The following is a 24,384-nucleotide window of genomic DNA, read 5'->3' as shown; positions in this document are numbered from 1 at the left end:
TTCATTTTCGGACTGGTACAAGATTATTAGTCAGGCTACAACATATCAAAATTTAAAAGATTTGCCTAATGGGGATTCGGAGATATTGCCCCTTAAAGTTAGGCAATTTTTGTTTTTGATTTTAGCGCCTCTTGCGGATGTTTTTGGAACTTGGAATGTTCTACGCAGTTGTAGGGCTTCTTAAAACCTTTCATTTGATACCAAGATGATCAAAATCGGTCAAGCCGTTCTCGAGTTATGTCGAAAAAACACTTTTTGCTTTAGGCCGCCATATTTGCTAAACCGCTTGAACGATTTTCAAGTATGAATAGTCGATGAAAACGTCTCACTGAGCTCTACAACATACTAAAATTTCAGACCTCTAGCTGTAAGGGAAGTGGTTGACAGTATTTCAAAATGGCGGACGGCGGCCATCTTGGATTTTGAAAATGCGAAAAAATGAAATTTTACACCCACGTTTCTATAGAAAACTTCAAACCGGAAGTCTCTATCTGTTACCGTTCTCGAGCTATAAGGCAAAGTTTGGACCACCGGCCGGCCGGCCGGATCAAAAATTTTCCACCACCATTTTCGTAATGTGGGATGTCTAAAACGTGCTCATACCAAGTTTGAGCCCGATCTGAGGTGGTCGGTTTTTCCGACGATTACAATACTTGGTATGCCACGATTGTGGTATACCAACTAATATTACAAGAAGCGGGTGGATTTTGTTGAGGGAAGGTGGATTCCCATTGTTGTTCCCACCAAACTCATGAGTGGAGGTGGATTTGGTAATTTCAATTTTTTTATAGCCTTCAGAAGTCCTTCAATTTTCTCTTCTTTTTTTCACTGCTTGTTTGCACAGAAACTTTTTAATATGGGATACTTTGAGAAACTTTTAAGTGTGCAGGAATTTAATCCACTGGCTTTGTTATGTATTTAGAAAAAGTCTAAATGTTGGTAAATATTTCCTCGTTGTCTGGCCTGTCTGCCAGAGGGGTCAAAAGCTCTATGGAAAAATTATTGAATTGAAATATGATTTATATACTATTTTGTACAATGTCAGCCCTCTTTTTAAAATGTTTGATCAGCTCCCCTATTATCAGAATAAAGGTAGCTTAAATTGGACTTTTTGTGCTCAACGTAGGTTCTTTTTATTCTGAGAATAAATCGAGAAAATTTTTTTTTAAAGATTATTAATTGAAGAACTTTTCTCTAATAAGGAAAGCATTGTCAAGAAAATTCATTTTTCAATGAAATTTCTTGTAATTTCGCATAAGATGTTCTTAAATTCTTCATTGAACTGAAACAATTTGCCTTATAACTTTTTATGCTATTTTTATGCATTTAAAGTCAATAAATTAAATTATTGAGTAATCGGCATAACCGCATTAAAACTCTTCTTTCTATTTATTCAAACCGAGGTAAAAAATTGTAAATAAATTTATCAATTTCTTACCAAATAATTCTCTCTTTACCCTTGAGAAATCTTCTCAAGTCCAATTAATTGTTTGCAGAGGACTTTTATTTAATTTATCCCACCCCACCCCATTTGTTAATCTTCTTGGAAAAGTTGGAGCTATCCCAAGAAATGTTCAATGGACCATAAATGGGGACACAAATCTTCATGTAATCTACATATTAAGTCAGAAGATTGGAAGAAGTAGCAGAAGGTGATTGAACAATCAAAATTGCTCTTATACCAATTGACCTCTCCATTCGGATTTAATTGAACTTCGGAATGTCTCTCACAGTTGGAAAATTGCTGATTCAATGGGTTTTGTGTATATTTTATATGTGTACGCCCAACCCAAATGAAGCTGCTGAATGCCAAGAAAATCAACAAATATGGTATTTACAGAGGCAGTGAATTTTTGATTCATTCGCGGCTTTTTTGGAACTTCTTTTGCACCTTATTTGGCCTAAAAGCAATTTGTTTATTACATAAAATGGAGATCAGTGTGAGATTAAACCATCTCAGAGGCGCCCGAAAAGGTCCATTAAATGCAATCTCAATTACTTTCTCTTTCAACTGCAACAGTCGCGCGCCCTTCTTTCAAATTATTTTTCAGCACAAAAGCACGTGTGTGGGCTTCTGGCAATTTTGCAAATTTATTATTATTTATGAATAACTTTGCTATATATAAGGAGAAAATTCAATAGGGCGCCATGGGGGGTGCTTTAGGGCAATTTAACACACAGCGAAACCATTTGAATGTGCATTGTGAGTAATTTTTTATTGATTCCAAACCCACCCCTTGTCTGTACTTCCAGGTCCGATGCCATTCAACCCTCGCGACCGAATAAGAGATTTACTCTCGGTTCACTGGATCCGGATGAATGTGCCGTGGGGAGTGGCAATGGGGGGTGCTACGGTGACGACGATCTTCAGGCCCTAATACCACCAACAACGCGACGACTTTCGAGGGATGAACTGAGTCAGGTATGTACATAGTTATATATATAATATTTAGTTATGATTCAATTCTGCCAATATCCCCATCTCTTTGAAATTGCGCGCAGACAAATGGTCTTGAGAAACTGAATGGATTTTTCTGCAAATGCATTTCATGGTTTGATAGCATTCCAGGGGATTTAAAATCAAGGGGAAAGTATCTGGCTGAGTGTTTATGTTGTTTTGGGTAACTTAAATCATTGGGGGGAATCTATCTAATATTTTTTTTTGCATTAAAAGAATTTTTAGAATGTTTTCAAGGACTTTGTAAAACTAAAGAACTTTAAAAGACACGTTTAAAGTAATTTTTGATTCTGAAGGAAATGATTGAAATTGAGTAGATTTTTTTTTATATAAAGAAAGATTATTTTATTATGATAAAAATATTCTGAAAAATTCTTTAAAAAACGGGTCCGTATTCAGCGACCAAAAAATCCTTGAAATCGTTAAAATTTCTGAAGAAATTCTTAAAATTTCAAGGATTTCTCGGTCGCTGAATATAATCGATTAATTGGTGAAATACAATTGAAGAATTTTCACAATGTTATGCGCAAAAGTTTAATTCTAAATACAAGATTGTTCGGAATCACAAAGTTTTACCCAGATGTTTACCCTTTTGGTGTTTTCAGAGCACACACAATAATAAATTTCCAATAAATCGCCACGTCTTTAAAAGCTTTATAAATTGGGGGCAATAAATTGTAAACATTGAGCATCGTTCCTCTGGAATTTCTCTCTCTTCCAACTCCCCTGAAAATCCTCCAAAAGTTCAGTGAGATGCAATGAGTGCAAAATTGGATTTGAAGCTTTTGGAGTCTGGGATGATTTTTTTGTGCTCTTCATGCACACTGTGTTATTCCCTCACAATGTAATCGAATTGGTTTAATGTCCAGAGAGTGTTGTATTTCAGCTACACATAGACCCAAAGTCCAGACAAAATTGGGCGGGTGGAATTTTTACAGAGTCCTCCGTGAGTCATACAGACAGGCTGTCCAGAAGAGTCTCTTGTTTGTAATTAAATCATGGCGAGAGAAAATCGAATCGTTTCTCGTCAATTTTTATGGACACAATTCATCGAACGTTTGGTAGTTTTATCGCAGCACTTACGTACATTTTATTTAAGAGGAGGGTCATAAAGGAAATTGTGCAATACCAGATGAGGTTTTTTCTTCTTTCTTTCCTTCAGACAAATCAATTAAATCGTGAGTTTTATTGCAATGAATTTTAAAATACAACCAAGTGAGAAAAGTTTTTTATCGGTGGGTTAGTCATTTCACGGAAATTTGCACCATTTGCATTTCTTTATCTTATATTTTCTTTTGTGTGCCATATGTAGCGCAGAAGAAAGGAATGTCGACTAAAAGGCGGTCAAATGGTACAAAATTGTGCTGAAATTAAACTAGTATGGAATGCAAAAAGCAATTTCCATAAAATTTATTTATATTTTAGCAAGAAAAGGGAATTTTTATTAAATTGAATGAAATAAGAAAACATTAAAATTTTACTTTCATTTTGAATTACTTTTTGAATCAGAAAATGAAACAATTTTATTTTCAGAGTCTTCTAAAAGAAATTTATTTATTTTCAAGACTTTTTCCTTAAGGATTTGTTGAATAAGCTAATGGGATAATCCCCACCGAATGACATCCCCCTCGTGCAGATTCCTTACAGAGGTTTTGCACAATTCAGAATGAAATAGCTGCGAGGCATTTTAAAATTCACTTTTCACAAAATTTTCCCTTCTCTGTGAGTACTCCTCGTTCTCTCTACCCCCCGTTGCCCCTCTTCACTGCCATACAGCAATGGAGGGGGACTCATTTGTGTCTCATGGAATTTTCCGGTGCCACTGGCGTGGAATTTTCATACTGTAAAATGCAAAACGCGCGCGAGGCTTCTGAGAGAGGGTGGTGGTGCTTTTCAGGAAAAAGCTCTGGGAAAGTCCTCGAGGCGGAAAGCTTTTTATTTTGATTTCATTTTCTCGCCCATTCATCTCTATGGCAATATTCGTGAGGGAGTCCCTCCTGATGCGCTGGAGAAATGTAATTTTAACATGACCGATGGGGGTTTTCTCTCCCCGTTGTGGTGGAGAAAATGAAGTGCAAACCCCTCCTGTGTGTGGATAGTATTTTGGTTGTGTATTATGTATATGCGAAAAGTTACGCCAGAGAGCATAATTAAATCACTCGTCGCAATGAAACGTGAGAATTTGATATAGAGAAGTCCCCCCGCACAAATGGAGCGATTCGCAAAATTAAGTTATGGAGATTTTATGCAGACACACAGTGTTTGGTTTAGCATTGGTGGTGTGGGGGAAGAGCATGGGGTTGGTGTTTGATTTATGATTCAGCAGAAATTGTATTTGCCGCAGAGTTTTTTTTTCTCTCCGTGGTATGCTTCACTTCCGCTTGAGTGGAGCATACTGACTTGCAGAAGCGCGTGCCGCTTGACCACTAATCTCGCAAGGGATTTGAAAGTGATAGCCCCGTCATAGGGGATGCTTTTGGGGGGTGTTAGCCACGATCTTGCAGGGCCTATAAATTCCGCATTAGGGATGAATTGCAAATTCCCCATAAGGTGCTCGTGGAAAGCATAAATGTAGCATCCCCCCACAATGCGTGTATCGATGCATATGGAAAAATCAAAGAGAGATAAATAAGAAAAGACGAGCGACACGTTAAACATCCCTCCGCTAATTCTCGCCCCCTTTTTGTACTTTGCAGTCACGTACATCGCTGGTGTCAAGTTCAGATGGTGGCATCCTGGCCGAGGGGGAGACGTCCTCAGAATCGTCTGGCGACTCCACCAGCCCACCCTGCGATCTGGGTCTCGTGGAGCGCCTCCTGCGAACCCATCCTGTGTGGTTCCTACCCGGAATTCAACGTGCCGGCGCGGTGCATCTGCTTCAGGGCAAGGAGGAGGGTGTAAGTGATTTTTTATATTCTCACCCATCTCCCCCTTTATTTCCTTCTCCCATCATCCTCTTTTTTTTCTTTCCACCCTTCTCGAATAGCCACCATGTAAAAGGGAAGATGCTACCAAGTAACAGTAGCATCATTTTCTACGTGTAGAAAATTACTCCAAAACGAGGGGTTCTCATAATCAACAAAATAAATGCCATAAAAATTTTTACTTTGTTTGTGGAAAAAAATTGATATTCAGGTTATTAAATTGTTTACGAGCAATGAAAGTAATGATTAAGAGAGAAAATTTATGGCATAAATGAAAGTGAAAAAAAGTTGTCCGCTCACCATTTGCACCTGTTTCCAATTGCAACATTTTTACCTCATATTGGGCTTCATTGTAAATTAATAAATGGCAAACTGGCAAACAATGAAATAACATTACCGAAAGGCATAAATTGTACACAGAGAGAGAGCATAGAAGAAATTATACATAAACACTAAAAAGGTAAACCTTAAGGGGGCATTGCAAGTCTTGCTCTATGGTGTGTATGTAAATAAGTCGTTGAGTTCGAAAAGGGCATTACTCTGTGAGAGAAAAAAATAATAAGAGTTGAATTAAATTCGTTTTTTACTGAGAGCCTCAAAAATGAATAAACTCCTTTCACTAAATTGCAAAATTAGCTCAATAATGATTTAAAAATTTATTCTAGTCTAGAGCAAAACTAGAGTAATGTCTTTTATGAATAAACCTATTCAAACAAGCATAAAGTATGGTGCAGATGCAATCAAACATGAACCGGTAAAAGGAAAATCTCTCCCAAAACAGGCTTTCTGTTGCTCATAAATCATTTCTTAAATTATTACGTAGCAAAAGATCAAAAAACATTTCTTATTAAAAATGGAAAGAAATGAAATTTTTAAATACTTTTCATACCGTCAAATATTCAAACAACCCCCCTAAATTCAGAGAGATGGTAATTTATAATCCCTGCACTGTGTTTCCATGCTTCTCTGCCAAAGGCATTTCAGGGAATGAAAATGGAGAGAAGGGGACATGTTAAACCCACATTGTCTCCTTGTATCCCTTGTATGTATATATTTTCCCTATCGACAGTTTATTACCAGCAGCATGAGAGGACAGAAAGAGGGAGGTTGCAACTGAACCAAATCCACCCCACATACAATTCCATTTAACCCCCTTCATTCACTTACATAGAGAATTTTCCCCGATGACGTCACTGCGGAAAACTATCTATATAGCCGCCTGGAGGGATGAGAGTTTTGTAGATGAATCTTCCCGTGTCCAAATCTCTAAAGAGCTTCATTGCGATGAAACTTTTGACATGTTCCAGAAGATCTTTTGCCGACGCGGAGCCTCCATTAGTCATGTGCAGAAACTAAATGCTGCCAAGAATTTATTTTATGCGAATTCCTTCTCCGCGTTATTTTCTCAGAACGACATTATTGGTAACGACAGTCATCTTCTCGAATTACTGCCTCTGCTCATGGACGGGTATATATGGCTGGGGATTGGGGCGGGCTGGGGGGCTTGCAATTAAACACTGTTGGGTTTATTTTATGTGTGTGAATAAAGTAATACCTCTATTGACGATGGAAATCCACGTGAAATCCCTGACTGAGCTTTGATAAATTATTCAAGAGCCCAACACATGTTTCCACCACCACCCACCATGGGTGGGTTGCCCGTTAATATTTCATTAATTGCTGGTAATGATGGTGAATGTGCAAGTTGTTTTTGGGGAGGGATGGCCTGTCCCACAGGAAAACTCTCAAATTCATGTGTCAATTTCAATTCCATTCCACTTAATTAGTTTGGCCCCTTTTTGGGGAAGGAAGGAGGGTTGAGAGCTTTAACAATTGGGGTTTGGGCTTTTTAATTGCCCCTCAAACCCATCATTATGCAAAACTATCTGTTACCCCGCAAAAAGAGCTTTCTCGTGAGAAATTTTGTGGGAAGTAATTAAAAATGCGACACAACATTTCCTCCCAGCATCCCCGCTCATGGAAGAAAATTCTTCTGAGCACGTCCCAATGGTGGAGAACTAATAATTTTTCCCTCCAAAACAGATGTGACTGATGGAAAAATACGCGCGGGGTATTTATGTTTGCGAATGAAGAAAAACAGTCTGCAAGATGGGGGACTTTGTGTGTGATTTTTGGTCCATTCCTTAATGTGTTTTCTTCTCATTATCACAACTACAGGCCGTTAAATCCACTCACATTTCACCAACCCGCCTTTAGCCACTAATGCGCCTTTCTTATATCCCCACAAAACTACATTTTCTGCGTCTCGCATTCCCATTCGCAGGCATTCTGTGAGAAACTTTGTGGTCAGAGGATGGAACTTCTTGTTAAACAAAACCAACATTTCTTCGGAAATTCTCTCTTTCTCTTGCGCTCTGCAATCCCCATCCTCTTGCTATAAATCTCGGGCGTAAGTTAAGCTCATCGCCAACCCAAAATTTGTATAAAAGGGAACCCACGGAGAATTTGATGGGGAGAATTATTGCAAATAAATTGCTCAACTCTTCTTCACGGCGAAAGCTTTCGTCATTTTGGAAAATCTCCGGGAAATCCTTAAAGATTATGAGATCAGTTTCCACGGGGAGAGGGATTATGTCGATTTTTCATGCTTCCCTCGTGAAATTTCTATGCATATAAAATTAGTTGCATTAATCCTCCTAACGGATATATTTAAAATTAACAAAAGATGGAGGAAAATTTTTAAAATATTCTTTTATTGAGAATTTTGATGTAAAGTTTAGGAAAAAAAAAATTAAAGTTAAAGAATAAAAATATTCTTACATTCTTAAGGATGTATAGAATTTATAAAATATTTTTTCTTCAATTTAAAAGATGTTTAAAATAAAGAAAAATAATAAATAAAATTTAAAATTTAAAAAATGAAATAAGGTATCTCTGACTTAATTTCCCTTTTTCCATTCAAAGAAAAATTAAAATAACCACCCACTTCCAATCACTGAAGAAGGCCCGAATAAGGGTTGAAAGCTTTGGTAAGTTTCTTTTAGGACGAAATTTTCTACCCCTGGTGACGACCGGAAAAGCAAAGAAAATTGTCTCACGCCAGGTTTAACACAAAGTTTAAAATAATAACTAAAAAAATAAATAATAATTTAAATTTATTTTATTTTAATAAAATTTAATAAAAAATCGACTTTTCTGTACATGATTTCCTGCATTTTTCCACCCCTTGACTGTAAACAGAGAGCATATGCAGCACACTCTATATTTAAATTTGCAATTTTCTCTTGTGCAAAAAAAAGGCGCAAAGAAAATTGATAGAGCCACTATAATGGGATCCTATAATGAGAATTCAAAACTTTGCAAAGTGCTCCACCAACTTTCAGAACTTCACTTGCAAAAGAATTTTTAATCAGGAGTCACGTTATTCAAAAGTTTTCACCGTGTGTTGAAAGCCCCCCACAACTATCATGATTGCACGCGGTATTGGGTGAAAAGCTCGCATCTCTGGCTAATTTTCCTGCCCGCATATATAATTTTTTTTCGTTAGCGTTTGTGGATTTACGGGGGGGAGGCTCACAGAGAAAGGCAGAATATTTAATGGGGATTATCGTGGCTGGTGTGTGTGTGTGGATGGGGGGATGTGATCACTTAATGGAGGCATTTGACAATATGTTTGTGGAAGAGACAACGATGGTAAAATGTATGCAGATTGGTAAACCGATGTAATCAGAGCTCTCTGTTTCCAGAGCGATAATCCAATTCTCTCCCCGTGGCATGACGAGGTGTGATCGGAATTGTAAATTTTAAACTTGCTTTACAGCATGATGGAAAATGAAACATCATGTTGGGCCTTTTTTTGGGGATGGGAGGCGGTTGGGAGGGAGGATTGGTCCGTGGGGGGGGGGGCTCATGCGTCCACCCACAGTCTCGCCCAGCTCGTTTTGTTCAGTTCCACGTGAATGAGCAGCAATTTTCATCGTCGTCTACTCCGGAGGGCATTTTGGCCAACAATACGACGAGCACAACGCAAGTATGCGCGACATTATCCAATGCGACAGCAATGAGATTCTTTTTTTGGCGCTAAAGGGGCCTTCTTCCCACATACTACATTTAGTAGAAAGACATGAAGACCATTTTACGTGACTCGAGCATTTGATTTCCACGCGAAAGAGGAAGCGGAATGGCGGAGAAATTGCGTGGATCCAGTAAAATTTTATGTTTATTGCCATCTGGTCACATTTCATTTGCTCCATTTCATTTATGATGCGCTTCCAGGCGACAAGCATCAGGTTTCTCCAACCCCACCCAATATGCTCATTTGGTTGCGGATTTTTATTATATACAGACCGATTATGTTGTGGCCATTCCGGATATCAAACTCCATAAAAAGTCATTTGAGCTCTCTAACGGCCATCGAAGCTTCCGCTCGGGTATTAAATACATATAAACTTTAACTCTGATTGGGATTGTTGCATAAGTATCTCAAGGAATTTTCTCGCATGAGTAGGAGGTGAATAACTGCGATGATCTCGGGGTTGTTTTTCCTTGGGCAATTTAACGATCTTGAAAGGAAAAATCGCGCATTAAAATATTTTATTTAAAATATTTAAGAATTACATTAGTTATCCACCCCTCCGCAATTCGTGAGGGTGGTTTGTCTGCGTGGGAAATGCTGCTACAACTTTCCCATCCCAGCGCATTTTCTCCCCTTTTAGCAATTTTCACTTCATCTGCAGAAAAAAAGAGAGAAAGCCCCATCTCTGACCCCACCACAAATTGCGACATTGCACAGGAATTTTTCGTCTTTTCCCCTTTTTTCTGTGTCTGGCCCAGAAGCCGCACAACGGAGAGAGAATGGGAGCATCGAAAGTGTCGAGGAATTCAGTTTTAATGACAAAAATTCACGCACCATTTATTTCCTTTTCGGACTGACTTGTGCACAAGATAAATGGTCAGGAGGCCGCCCCTCGAAACAAGCAGGTGACGCGTGGTTGTGTGTACAAGAAGTCCAATCTACGTACAACCCTTTTCAATTTTTCATCCATAAAGGCAATTGTTTGAAAAACCTTTCCCTTTTCACTGTGAAAATTCATTTCAAAATGTATTTTTCTTCCCTCCAAAAAGCTCCCTAAAAAGCTCTTTCTGGGGAAGGATAATGAATTTAATTAAAATAAAATAATTTATTATTTTCTCTAGAAAACCTTTCTTTGGCCAATTTAATTAATTAATTTTATTTTTATATTTTTGCAGAACTTTGTCGTCAGAGGAAGTAGCCAGGCCAACACAATGGCTGTCTCAGTGAGACTTCCTCCGGACACAGGACCCTACATTGAGCACTACCTTATCCAGTCGGATAGTGGTATCCTATCGCTGGAGAGTTCTCGCTTCAAGTTTGACTCCATTCCCGCCCTGATAGCTCACTATGCACAGTGCTGTGACGAACTCCCTGTTCAGCTGATGCTCCCACGAGCACTTCGAGAAGCCAAGAATCGTCAGCAACTCTCCTCCCTGGCACTGCTTGGGCAGGAGTTCTGGCGATACCCAATGGCAAGCCCAAAACCCGGAAGCCAGGCTTCCACGCCCGTTGACCCGAAGTCAGGAGCAACGGACTCATCGGGTGTTGGGGTGACGGTATTCAGTTCATCCGTGAGTCAGAAGTACCAGCATAAAGCACTTAAACCCCCAGCTATTCTTAGTCCTGGGCAAACGAGCACATCGCCCCTCTGCCAAGTGGAGACACCCTCCGACACATCATCTAGTCTCAGCAGCTTTACACCGAGCAATGGAAATCAACTCCTTAGCCCGGAATCCGTGGATAGTGTTGTTCTCACCATGTCTCCCGTGGAATCATGCCGATCGGGCATTGTGGGCAAGACGAGTACGTTCAAGACACAGCTTAAGCGACAAGCACCCGTTCCACTGGCCAGGACACCCGAACTCATTGATCAGGGTGAGAAGACCAGCGCCTTTGCGGGAGATTCCTTTGCTGCTGGTCAAATCCGTGCACCACGACCTACACCACCAAATACCCTCAATTTGGGACCTCTCCGCACACCACCAGCTCCACCGCCACGCTGGTCTAAACCCGTTGCCAATATGAGCCCAGATCAGGCAACTGTGGAAACTCAGGCGAACAACTTCACTGTAACCACGACAGTTACATTCAGCATGGAAAGTGGTCCCAAAGTACAGAGTCCCCAGATTGTGGAGATCTCTTCCCCAACGGCAAGTGTAAGTTTTGCCCAAAATTCTCTCCTCTCGTGTTTGAGATTTTAGAAAATTATTTTTCTTTGCTTGTAGGATGTTCTCCAGTTCCAGACAATCTCCAAGAGACTGTCACCTGAGGGAGAATGCCACAAGAACGGGGATGCCATGTCCACACTTGACTCCAAGAGGTGGATCTCTAATCACAGTAGAGACTCGTCCCGCGGGAATCGGAAGTTAACGTCTCCAAATCAAGCGGAGACCCCCAATGGGCAGCGTGTACGTCGAAGTAAGGCCAAGAAGGAATCCAAGCACTACCAGGTTAGTTATTTTGTCAAATAAATGAAAAGATTGGATTCTGACTGACTCCTTTGCAGGAATCTGACATCCTGGAATCCCCATCGGTGTACTGTAGAAGTGCTCTGGGGGACAAGATAAGTGACTATGAGGATATTTGGACACAGGAGAATAATAATGGGCATCCAAACTTCCACAGAGGATCTCAAATGTCTAGCTTCAGGCCTGAAGTTCACGGAAAACGACCAGATCTCCTAGCAGAGACACGTAAGACAACTCAATTCGTCTAAATCTTTATCAATTGTTAAAAAGATTTTTTTTACAGCCACGGTGACTTCCCTGAATGGCAACCTCCTGTCCCCAACGGGCTCTATAGCATCGTCAAATAATACCCCGCCGAAACCACCGTCAGAGACTGATTCCGTGGCACCACTGTGCCCGCAGCAGGACGCAACAGAGAGGACAAGCTTCCTGGACAATGAATCCCTCGTGGCGCACCTTTCAAATCCCAAAGAGGGCACCCAACGCTTTGGGATTTATCACAAAACTCAACCAATGAATCCCGATGTGGATCCAATGCTGCAGCCACGCAATCGTTTGGGTCTTGTCCTCACGAGTACACCTCCAAAATTGGATGATCCCACAACACCCCTCGGGGCATCAGGGAGGAGTAAACAGGGTAGCCCCTTCTACTCCGAACCCGTTGATTCCGTGCAGAACATCACACGACGCAGCAATAGGAATTCCCACATCCCCAGCAGTCAGCGTTTCTCAGAGCCCCCCAAGGGACCCTTCCGTAGTGCTCTGGCTTCAATTATCCCACCTGGTGATGCAATGCAGCGAAACCCACTCGCAGGATCACTGGATGAGCTGAAGAAGCGCAACAGGAAGGCTCGTGGTCGATTGGATCCGTGGCCACTGGACAGCAGTTGGGAATTCGTTGGGAATGATGCAAATGACGACAACGACTACGACTCAGACCTCAATTGGAGGACAAGCTACAGGCGTGAGAGTGCCGTGCAATCTCCACCGCAGGTTCCACCACCGAAACCCCAACCAGAACCAACGAAGGAGGTGAAACAGAGACCCCTGACCATTCACCAGATCATTGCAACGAGAATGCCTGAATTGAATCTTCCGGAACAAATTAGGTGAGGTTTCTTTCAATTCGTATTTCGACTAAATATTTGATTTTTAAAGAATTTAAATTTAATTGTTGATATTTTGGCTATCTTTCAATGTTAAAAAGAAAAATATTGACAAGACTCAATCAACATTCACGCAAGGAAGCTACTGAACCATTTTATTATTTGCTCATGCTTACGAAATTTCTGGAGAAAAAAATAAATCTTATCTCGAGCCACATGATGTTTGGGAATGTCTCAAATGATGGCAAATTATCGCCAAATTAAACTCTCTTTACATCAAAAAATTTTTGTAGGATTTATTTACAAAGAAAAGCTTTTTTTTTCAAATAAAATTTGGGAAATTTTTTGAAAGCAAATTTCATTCATAAAATGATTCCTTTTTGCAGATGTTCAACACCAACACCGGAGTCCAGCATAACGAATGGCACCATTACGCGGCGACAACGAATCTCGGCCTATGATAACGTAGAACGGGGCCCCACGTCGTCCCTTTTGTGCCCAGATAGCGCCCAATCAGATGATGGAACGGTCTTTTCGGAGCCCTGGGATAGCTCCCAATGGGATTCCTTCCTACCACACGACGGTTAGTAATTTATTTATTTATTTTTTTTAAATTTTATTTGATTTAACTCTAAATGTGGCTCGTGGGAATTGTCCACCACCAGATGCATCCGATTCAATCCACCTCTCAAAGTGTCGGGCACTTTTGGGTCATGAGGAGGACGACACCCTCGTGGAAGATGCGTCACAAAGAGAGAAACAACCCGCCAAAGTGGCCACAATATTCCGCAGCCGAAGCTGTCGCGATCGGGAGATTCTCTGTGAGTATTAACATTTTGTGCCTTTGTCCCCATCATGATACATCTCCCCGCACACTCCCGCACAATGGTGCCACACGGATGCATCATCCGCAAACACGGCGAACGATCCTATTTCTGTCCATTGAATTGCGCGCTTCTTTTGGGATGAACTTTGAATATGCGTCGCGGGAAAGAGGAGAAAACCTCACTCCCATTCATTACTCCACTAAACACATTCCTCGCCACTTGCTGATAAGGATTTATCGGTACGGGGAACTTGTATTGATGTGCCCCTCTCTTCCCGATCTTTCGTGTCTGCATTGAATTGTCTCCCCATTGCATCGTGTTTACTAAATTATTCAGCACGGGGGAGCTTTTTCCCACACAGCTATGTTTTTTTCATGAGCTTTGGGGGTTCTTTTTTTGCCTTATCCTTTAAGATTTGTCAAAATTTGATCAATAGTTGAGCTCAATATTGAGTCAATTTACAGTCAATATAAATTTGAATTGAAGGTCAATTTTTGATTAGTATGTTTGAAAAAAAGTAATTGTTTGATTAATAATTTATAATTATGTATAATATTCTGATTAACAGGAGAAGATTGAGTGAATATTGAGTGAAAATTGAGCAAATATTGAGCCATGATTGATGGCTAAATATTTGAAATGGAAAAATTAAAGTATTGACAAAATTTATTTAAAATTTATTGAGCTTACTTTCTAAAATTTTCAACAAAAAAGTATGTAGATTGAAGCAACAAATACTCAATTATGATTGAGTGAATCAGATTATTGATCAATGATTGATCAATAAATTGACAGGTTGATTTGAAATCAAGTACATGCCAAAGATAATTGAAAAGATAAATATTTTGCTAAAAACTGTGTGTGTATTGCCTTTATGTCTTATTTAAGTCGAGGTATTGAGTTAAAATGAAGAAATTTCAAAGGAGTTTATTCATCGATATACGGATATAGTTTCCTCCAAGGAAATAATCAGGACATACGTATTATTGTAAAGAATCAAAAAGAATTCAAAAATTACCAAAGATATTTTACTTTTTCACTTTTAAAATTAAATAAGAAACGTCGACGAAGATTTTCTTAAAAAAAGGTGAGATGAAAATGACGTCATTCTTTATATTTTTAATCTAATCATTATCGAATTCACCCAGCTGTTCACAGAGAAAAATGGAAAGTTTATTTGATTTCTGCATTCTTTTTTAGATTAATATTTTTACGAGATTACGTGTATCCCGGTTATTTTATCGAATGCAATTATGACTCATATATCGATGAATAAACTCCTTTTATTTAATATTAAATCCAAAGCAAAATTATCACCTCAAAATTTAATTAAAAAATTGCAGAAAAACCAATGAAAAGAGTTTTTAATATTTCTACCATTTTGTTCTGAAGATTAGCAGCTATAAAGATGTAGCCGCAGGAAGAATAGGAGTCAAATGAGTCAAAGTCAATCATAACGCGTCCAGTTATTAGAGTTGGTATACCACAACGCGGATGGGTCAGTTTATGCGTTGTAATTTAATTTGTGAGCAGAATTAGTAAGCAAAGTTGATTTTTTTATGATATTCATCAATATGAAAGATAAAAATGCTCATATCTGAAGTTCTATAAGACTTACAGAAATTTCTTGACTAGTTTTGGAAAGGTCTTGAAACAAGCTATAAGTTGACATATATATCAGTAATTTTCAAGGTCACATCTAGAACAAAAATGGCGGATATTTGTTTGACCAAAACATTTTTTTGCACTTTATGTCCTCATGGAATGGTTCTACAGGTTTCTGATGTTCTAGAAAGTTGTAGAGATTTGCAAAACCTTTAATTTGATACCAAGTTGAGCCAAATAGGACAAGCCGTTTAAGAGATATGGCTATTAGAACTTTTCAAATTCAAGAATTTTTCAAATGGCCATATCTTCTAAACGGCGACATAGATTTTCTTCATTTTCGGACTGGTGCAAGATTATTAGTCCTGCTACAACATATCAAAATTTAAAAGATTTGCCTAATGGGGATTCGAAGATATTGCCCCTTAAAGTTAGGCAATTTTTGTTTTTGATTTTAGCGCCTCTTGCGGATGTTTTTGAAACTTAAAATGTTCTAAACAGTTGTAGGGCTACTCAATACCTTTCATTTGATACCAAGATGGTCAAAATCGGTCAAGCCGTTCTTGAGTTATATCGAAAAAACACTTTTTGCTTTAGGCCGCCATATTTGCTAAACCGCTTGACCGATTTTCAAGTATGATTTGTTGATGAAAATGTCTTACTGAGCTCTACATCATACTAAAATTTCAGACTTCTAGCTATAAGGGAAGTGGTTGACGGTATTTCAAAATGGCGGACGGCGGCCATCTTGGATTTTGAAAATGCGAAAAAATGAAATTTTACACCCACATTTCTATAGAAAACTTCAAATCCGAAGTCTCTATCTGTTACCGTTCTCGAATTATAAGGCAAAGTTTGGACCAACGGAAGGCCGGCCGGCAGGCCGGCCGGATCAAAAATTTTCCACCACCATTTTCGTAATGTGGGATATCTAAAACGTGCTTATACTAAGTTTGAGCCCGATCTGAGGTGGGCGGTTTTTCCGATGATTACAATACTTGGTATGCCACGATTGTGGTATACCAACTAATTGTCCCTTAAAATTATAACAGAATTCATTAAAATTTTATTTAAACATGAATTATTAGCCTAAAATCTTCTCCATAACTTCTCAACTACCTATTCCAATTGATCGAGCATTCTCCAGAAATCACTTCGCAGCTTCTCTGATCATTAAGCCTGGGAAAGAAATTTCCCACCAAAATATGAATCATCACATCGCTGGGCCTATTAGGGGCTGCATTGCTCTCGTTTGCACCCATGATCGATCAAACATGGAGGAAGTATATAAAATAAAATCAAATTGCGCGCTCAAAATGCACAAAAGTGGGTCAAAATTGCAGGCAAGGAGGGTTTTGTTATTAGAACTCATAAAATATCCTACATTCTCGTCGGCGTGCGTCTGATGTAATATAAATTGATAGTGGCATCAGACGCAACCATATAACACACTCTTGTGCCTATCGGGAGCGCGGGAAAAGAAGAGAGCTTCCTCCAATGGGAAATTCATGACAATTTGTTAGATAATGACCTTTATGATACGACAACAAATAACATTGTGTGCAGCGATCTTCCCTCTTCCTCTGTTGCCTCCTTTTGAGCTTTCTTCGTTGTCTTTTGAAGCTTTTTCTTTTCTTGGGAAAAAGCTAGGGCTTCAAGTAAATATTTTTGCTAAAAGAAAAATGACCTGCAAAGGGATTATTTTGAAATGCTTCATGTATGATCTTCCTATGTGATCTTTAGGTAAATATTTGCTGTATATAGAGGGGCTGGATTGAGAGAGTGAAGATCTCTCTCACTCTCTGGGAAAATGACCAACTGTGATAAGAACAATTCCACATAATCTGCGTTATGTAAAATTGTATGTACAGCAGAGGAGAAGATCAGTAGTAGAGAGAGAGTCCCCATGGAGTTGTGTGAGACTTTAAATAACCACACAATGCTAGACGAATGCTTATTCCAGCTGAGTCAGTTGCAGTGGCAACGTCTTCTGCAAAGGAAGTCTGTGTTTTAGTTAAAAATTTCTTTTTGCAATTTATTTCAAACAAATTCCCCACTCAATGTGGGTTGACGATAAGTTGCTGAACTTGGGGTACTTTTTGGTGATAGTGTCGCCTTAGGGAAAAAAATCTTATTTAAAGTGTTGTGTGTGTGTCCATGAGAAACTTTCATTTTCGTACATTTGTGCTGCGTGGACGAAATCGCTATAAGATAAATCATGAAGTGGTTCACCAAATTATACCGAAAAAAAAGCGCGAGCCCAATTAATGATACGGCTATCGCGCAACCCGGTAGTAGTATCAATTCTGTGACATTTGACTTGAGTTTTTGTGAAGAAAAATCCAAACCGTGCTCATCACGACGTGGTAAGCCGCTGGAGTCAGCACCACATGAAGACTCCAAAGAGTCTGCCAAGGCATCGCCATTCCCGCTCAAGTCGATCTTGCGCAAAGAAAGTAAATACGATCGTCCGCACGTTGAGCGTCGGGCACGCGCGAAGAGGATCAAAGATGCCAATGGGCTGGAAAATATTATTAATCGTCAAATATGGGAATCACGGGGGTACCTGTGGCCAGAGAACATTAACAGCATCCCAATGGCTCAGAAAGTTTACATGTTGCGCATTTGGGAGCTCCTCATGAGTGATCTTGATGATTGTTCGGACATTGATCTCGACAGCTATGTCTTTGTCGATCTGCCCCCATCTGTTGTTGATCTCACCCTCTACGACGCCGAAACAGATGAGGATGGGGTATTTGCAGGTGGTGATCTACCCTTTGTCAAAGATCGCCTCAACTCTCTGAGTGATCTCCTTGAGGATGATTGGATACTCGGCTATCCGGTCGATCGTACGTTCGATGAGGACTGCTTTGGGGTGATTGAAAGCGCCCACCTGCCCAGCTGTAGCTACGTAGCTGCGGATGCCAATCAATCGGGTGAGACTGATGATAGTGCAGAAATTGAGCGGTATGAGGTCGAAAAGTTGCTCTCAATCCAAGATAGCATTTCCGAGTCGAAAGATTACTTCAGCAAGGGACGCCTCGTTGTCCCAGTGGTCATGCATCCCCATGAAGGTGCCTCCTACTCAAGTAGTCTCCTCGTTAAGGGAAATCTCACATCACGCGATATCCAAATTGCTTTTGGGCTCAGCGACAGTGGCACCATCATTCTCAATCTTGATCACATTGTCGTGCATCAGGGGCATTGTGGCTTCAATCGTGGCAAGGCGCGTGGGACGTACAAGAAAATCCCCAAAGGGAAGGATGCCCTCAAAGTCACCCCAATGGAACGCGTGAGGGAGTGGATGAGGGAGAAAATTGGCAAAAGGTTGAACAAGAAGCTGCAGAAGATCAAAAATCTCTTCCGTGGTACAATTTTTATTGTATTGTTCATTTCTTTCAGCATCCCCAATCATCTGACGCATGTAGGTTCATTATTTGATAGCCTGGCGCCTGTCTTGTTTAAATTTATCAATACTTTACTTTAAAATAAATATTTATTTGTGCGTATACGCCTTGTATGCACAAATAAAATTTAATGAACAAATAAGGAGTTTGTTTAGCAAACAAAAAGGGGATGACTTCTTTGAGGGAGAGAAAACATCCTAAAATTAATGCGGAAGTTCGCATATTATATATTGCAAATTTATTATGCCTCCTGATAAGGCTTCTCCGGGGTTTATTGACAAAGAAAATGCCTTCTGTTTTGGTCATATTGCTCTGTAATGATTTTCCCTTTTAATCTCTTATTGATTGATACCAAGAAGACTGATCTTTAACGTCTTTTGTTTATTGTTTTTATTTATTTTCTAACTTGTTCTAACTAGCTACTTTTACAAGGAATAATAAAAAAAACATTTTCCTTTGAATGTTCCTTTTAAGAATTTAAGGAAAGATCAGGATAATAACATTGAAGATCTTCTGAGGTGATCTATAAACGTGATCTTTTTTTTAAAATCATTTTATCTGATCGAAAGGATCGAAAGCTTTCGTTGATTTCTTGTTCTAGGAATGATCAAAAAAATATTCAAGAATAATTAAATTCTGATTGTTTATTTTTTTAATTATTATTTTATTCTAAATTTTCTTTAATCTTGATCTTTAAAGTTGAATTTTTGAACTGATCTTTAGGATTTTTCATTTTAAAAATTGTTTTATTAAATTTGTTGACTTCAGTTTTAAAGAAAATAATTTTATTATTTATAAAAAAAATATATTTTTAATTTCTAATTTATTCTATTTTTGAAGTATAAATAAATTATCTTTTTCGTATTATAAGAATCCTGTTTTCGTGCCTTTAAAAACAAAACAGATTCCTTTCTTCTGATCATTAAATTTCTATTTCTTTAATTTCTTTCTTCAATTTTTTTTTATTATCCTTTAATTCTCATTATTTATTTATTTAAAAACATTGAAATAAGCTCCCGAAGAACTGCAAAAAAATAACTCTTAATCTTTCATATGGATTTTCCTTCTTATCCTTAAAAAATCTCAACTTGATCTTCGTTTAAATTTTTTTTTTTTTTGTAAAGCATCTCATTACATAAAATCATAAATTAATTAAAGATCATTAATGATCGGCAAAAAATTGAAAAGAATTAACAAATATCTTTCTGTTTTGTCCTTTTAGGTCATCCACGGAATAAAACAACATCAGGTGGCCCTGGGGAGTCCGTAGGAGCGTACGCCATGTCCCTGGCGAATGATCCAACCACAACCTTTGCCCGTAACATTGAGAACTTCATCTGCTGCACCAAAGAATCCCGCGAAGCTGCCCCGCAGATCGTTATGCGGAATATGCGGCAATTTATGAGCGGCATGAAGAACTACCTGGTGAAGCATGGCGAAGGGGACTTCCATCTTGAGGTGCAGCGTGCGTGCTCACGCCTCAAACCCGATGAATTCCTCAATTTGGACACAATTCTCGAGGGGGTGATGCAGCGTCTTGTTGTCCTGCCACTGCGGGAGCACCTCTATGGGTTATTTGTTGAATTCTACACACGATCGCGGGATATTCAGCTGCTTGTGGAGAATGTGAGATTTGCAAGTGGCAAGAGTGCCGTTGATATGGGAATCCGGAAGGAGGTGTCACCACCATCGGAATCATCCCTGCGCTACATTGCCATGATCCTGCAGCGACTACAGGAGGCTGAGCAACCGCTGGAGAAGTTAGACTTCCTCCTAGCTGCTGTGTCGGCAATCTTCGAGGCAACGGGCTCTCCGAAGAGTAATGCTCTCTGTGCTGATGACTTCTTGCCCATTCTGGTGTACGTTGTGGCCAAAAGTGGTTTTATCGGAGCGGAAATTGAGGCTGAATTCATGTGGGGTCTCCTGCAGCCGTCACTCCTCAGCGGTGAGGCGGGTTACTACCTCACGGCACTCTGTAGTGCTGCCCATGTACTTAAAACCTTCAAGGATAGCCAAAACGAGATGTGCGGATCGATTGATGTGAGTCCTCCCTTCTTTTCGAGTTTTTTTTTTATTTGAGCGGGATCATTTATTTTATTTTTTTTCCACAGTGGAGATCATCTGCCATGCCCGCGTGCTCATCCGTACTGAGGGTCATCATCCCAGATGAGTACAATGGATCACTGCAGACAAGAACACTGCCCGTGCGTCCGCATACAACCACCAAAGAAGTTTGTCGCATTATTGCTCACAAAGCGAGGATAACAAATCCCCAGGATTATGGGTTATTTAAGCTCGTCGACGGAGAAGGTGAGCAAAATTTTACAATTTTCAAGTGATCAACAGTAGTAACTTAAAGATCAGTGACTGTCGATCATCGTTGATCGGTGATAACTCTGGGTTAAGGTTGTTGAATCATTTTTTCTGCTCTCGGAAGATGATTAGTACGATCTTTTCCAGTTTTCCTTGAGCATAAATGAAATTATGTACATCAGAGGTGATCGTTGCTAATAGATTATCCAGTAGGTCGTCAAAGATCATCAAAGATCACTAGATAATCACTAAAGATCGCCAGAGATCGCTTCAATCTTAATCTAAAAAGAGAGTTTTAATGAAAAGAAAGAAGAATCGAGACTTTTCTTACGGTTTTTCACGGATTTTTCTTCAAAGTTTTACAATAAAAGATAATTTAAAAAAATTAAAAAGAAATTAAATTAATAAGAAAAAAAATGAAAGATTCTTTAAAACTATTCTCCCTTTTTTCCGTAGAAACTCTATTGATGGACTCAGAATGCCCTCAGGATGCTAGGCTGGCTGCACGTGGAAAGCACTGGATGTTGGCCTACAAACGCATCGACGCCAAGATTGCATGGCCAACAGCTGCAGCGTCTTCATCTTCCTCCTAAAAAGGGCCACCCACCACCATCCCCATTTCGTGCGTATAAAGAAGCAGTATTGGATCCCCATTTACCACACCGAAAGCTCCAACGCTGAAGCTTTCGCCGTGGCTTTTGGATTTACCGCAAATTTTTTAGTCTCTCATCGTATATGGATAAATATTTAAGGAAAAAAAGTTTGCATTATAATCTCATATTTAGTCGCGCGGAAATTTATTCGATGACTATTTGCTGTAATTTCGGTAAAGAGAAAAAAAATGAAATACTTTTTATACATTCGGACTATATATAGCAGAGAAAAAAAACTTTAATTCTCTATAAAAAATATGTATAAAATGCAATTTTTTTCGTAATCTTTAACGTATTTTCTTGCCATGCAGAAAGGATTTTTGTGCAAAGAGTTTTTGCTGCAAAATGAAATGGAGAAAAAATATATTAATGCTGTGATTTGTTACTCGGTCAAGTTTTTTTTTTAAATAGTTTTCTACTGCATCTTTTTGTTTATTTTATTCTCTTTCAATGAAACTAAAAGAAAAGAAAGAATAATTATTCCACACATTGAGAAAAATATTCTAAAAGAATTTTAATGAAATATTTGTATATTTTGGGAAAGAAATAAAAGGAAAAAAATATTTTCATCACAGAAAACTCTTGCAAAAAAATAGAAGAAAAAAGCGACCAATTTTTTTGTGAAAGTTGTATTTTGCATAATAATATATAGCACACATTTAATCGTGTCACGAATTAATGTTTAAGAAAGGAATTCCAGGTGAAAAAAAAGTGAAAATACCGTGAATGTAAAACTTTTCTCTTTCTTCTATTTTGCGAAAATAATATCCTTTTTTTTAGAAGAAATTAACATTTTAAAAATGATCCTCAAAGGCAATGATTCGAGGTTTGTGAGTAGAAAATTCTCCTGAAGATACTTCGCTTGATCTCTCTCCTCTCCCTTCCTCTTACTCCCAGAAGATTCTCTGTCTGTGAACTCTTCTTCCCTCCTTCCCAAAGAAAAAAGGTTTCCAAACAATCCTGAGGATCATTTACATAAGAAAAGAAAAAGGAATTCTCCTAAGAAATTGCTATTTATTGCATCACCTTTGGAGGTAAAATGTTTAAGAGGATTTTCTGCTCCATCCTTGACTAATAAATATATTTATGATGGAAAATAAAGTATCAAATATATTGAAAAAAAATCTAATATAACGTAATATTTTACTACACGACACAAGATGAATAACCTTTATATAGAAATTTCATCATTTTGATAAATATTGAGATAATATAATAAAAAAAGGAAAACTAATAAAGAGTCTCAAAAGTAAAATTTTGTCTTTTACTTTTACTTTCATTTCGTCAGCTAAATAGTCAGACAGAATTCGTGGAAAAAGGGCTGGTCATTAACTTTGTGAGCAGTAAAGTTAATGACCTCAGACAGATAAGGAGATTTATAACTCTGCAGAAGCAATTTTCTATGACGGACGAAGGACTCTGAAGGATTTTTGGGTGGAATTTGTGCAAATTAAGGAAAATTTGCATTTTACTATGTTCTACAGGTATGTGCTGAATAATAGCAGAGTTCCATCGAAGAAAGGTGAATTGAATCAATGAAAATAAAATATTTTCCAATCTTGAGGATAATAGTTCTGTGGGAGTCAAAAGCCTTGACTAGATTTATATAAAATCATTAGAATTTTTTCAATATTAATTTTTAAAAATAGTTTAAATTAGAAAATTATAAAGAAATTGTCCATAATGTAATTGCAGGCCTGAAGAAGGAGAAATAATGCTCCGAAACGTCGCAGAAGTAATAAAAGAGTATTTTCTAAAGGTCAGATCGCGCGTTTTGACTCCCACAACATTTGTAAATTGACCGAATCTCCAACATTGATAATAGTTCTATTCTTCCTATTCTTCATATAAGAAAAATCAAAAAAAAAATATCATTAGCAAAATTTAATAAAATAATATAATTAATAAAAAAAAAGATTTTATCATTATATTTATTTTTTAATTTAATATTTTTTTGCTACCTTTTCTCATCTAGACTGTGTAATTGTTTATGAAATAAACCATGAACGAGGAATTTAAAACAGCTGGAGATTAAAAATAATGTGACTTCTTATATTATTTATTAAATGATTTTTTCTCTAACGAGAAGCAGCACAGGATTGGAATGAAAATATTTAAAAAAAAAAGAATTTATTTTGTTAATATTTTTATTCAATTTAATACAAAAGAAAAAAAATGAAGGAAAAGTTACCAAAAAATATTTTTATATTAATATTCTTTTTTATCCTTCAAATGATCCTTATACGTTGTATGAACTCGATGCGCTTCTTGCGTTTTTAATTTGATGACCTCAACAGCATGGGTTGATGCATGTACTACAAATCGGCCAACACCATCCATCGGTTGATAGTTGATACCCATCTGGACATATGTAAATTAAGCAGGACGACTCGACACAATGGAAAAAGTTCGGAACGGAGCTTGGAGGATCAAGAAGTTGAATATTAAGCTCACAAATTGTTACTAAAAATTAAAAGTAAAGTTAAAATAAAGAAAACTCAATAACGGATTCTTTTAATTTTCTTTTACCATTCAAAATATAGCCTTTTGGGCAATCATATACAACGGGGGTTTTATCGGTTTTATC

General features: G+C 38.2%; 1 protein-coding gene across 3 annotated transcripts in view; it reads left to right on the top strand.

Annotated features, from left to right (window-relative positions):
* The window catches only part of LOC129796551 (protein sprint), a 64,989-nt gene extending 41,937 nt beyond the window's left edge, over positions 1-23,052 (top strand). For all 3 annotated transcript variants that reach the window (XM_055838611.1, XM_055838619.1, XM_055838600.1), the window contains 11 exons: positions 2,254-2,422; positions 5,155-5,355; positions 10,594-11,574; positions 11,644-11,868; positions 11,925-12,111; positions 12,170-12,995; positions 13,379-13,575; positions 13,658-13,813; positions 20,054-20,871; positions 20,943-21,141; positions 21,601-23,052. In XM_055838611.1, coding sequence (XP_055694586.1) covers positions 2,254-2,422; positions 5,155-5,355; positions 10,594-11,574; positions 11,644-11,868; positions 11,925-12,111; positions 12,170-12,995; positions 13,379-13,575; positions 13,658-13,813; positions 20,054-20,871; positions 20,943-21,141; positions 21,601-21,737 — 4,096 coding nt within the window. In that variant the 3' untranslated portion in view covers positions 21,738-23,052. The remainder of the gene's footprint in view (positions 1-2,253; positions 2,423-5,154; positions 5,356-10,593; positions 11,575-11,643; positions 11,869-11,924; positions 12,112-12,169; positions 12,996-13,378; positions 13,576-13,657; positions 13,814-20,053; positions 20,872-20,942; positions 21,142-21,600) is intronic.
* The last annotated feature ends 1,332 nt before the right edge of the window (positions 23,053-24,384 follow it).

Source organism: Lutzomyia longipalpis, chromosome 1 (genome assembly GCF_024334085.1).
Source record: "Lutzomyia longipalpis isolate SR_M1_2022 chromosome 1, ASM2433408v1".
Lineage (NCBI taxonomy): Eukaryota > Metazoa > Arthropoda > Insecta > Diptera > Psychodidae > Lutzomyia > Lutzomyia longipalpis.
Note: the sequence above shows the minus strand (reverse complement) of the source record. Positions and strands in the feature narration are given on the sequence as shown.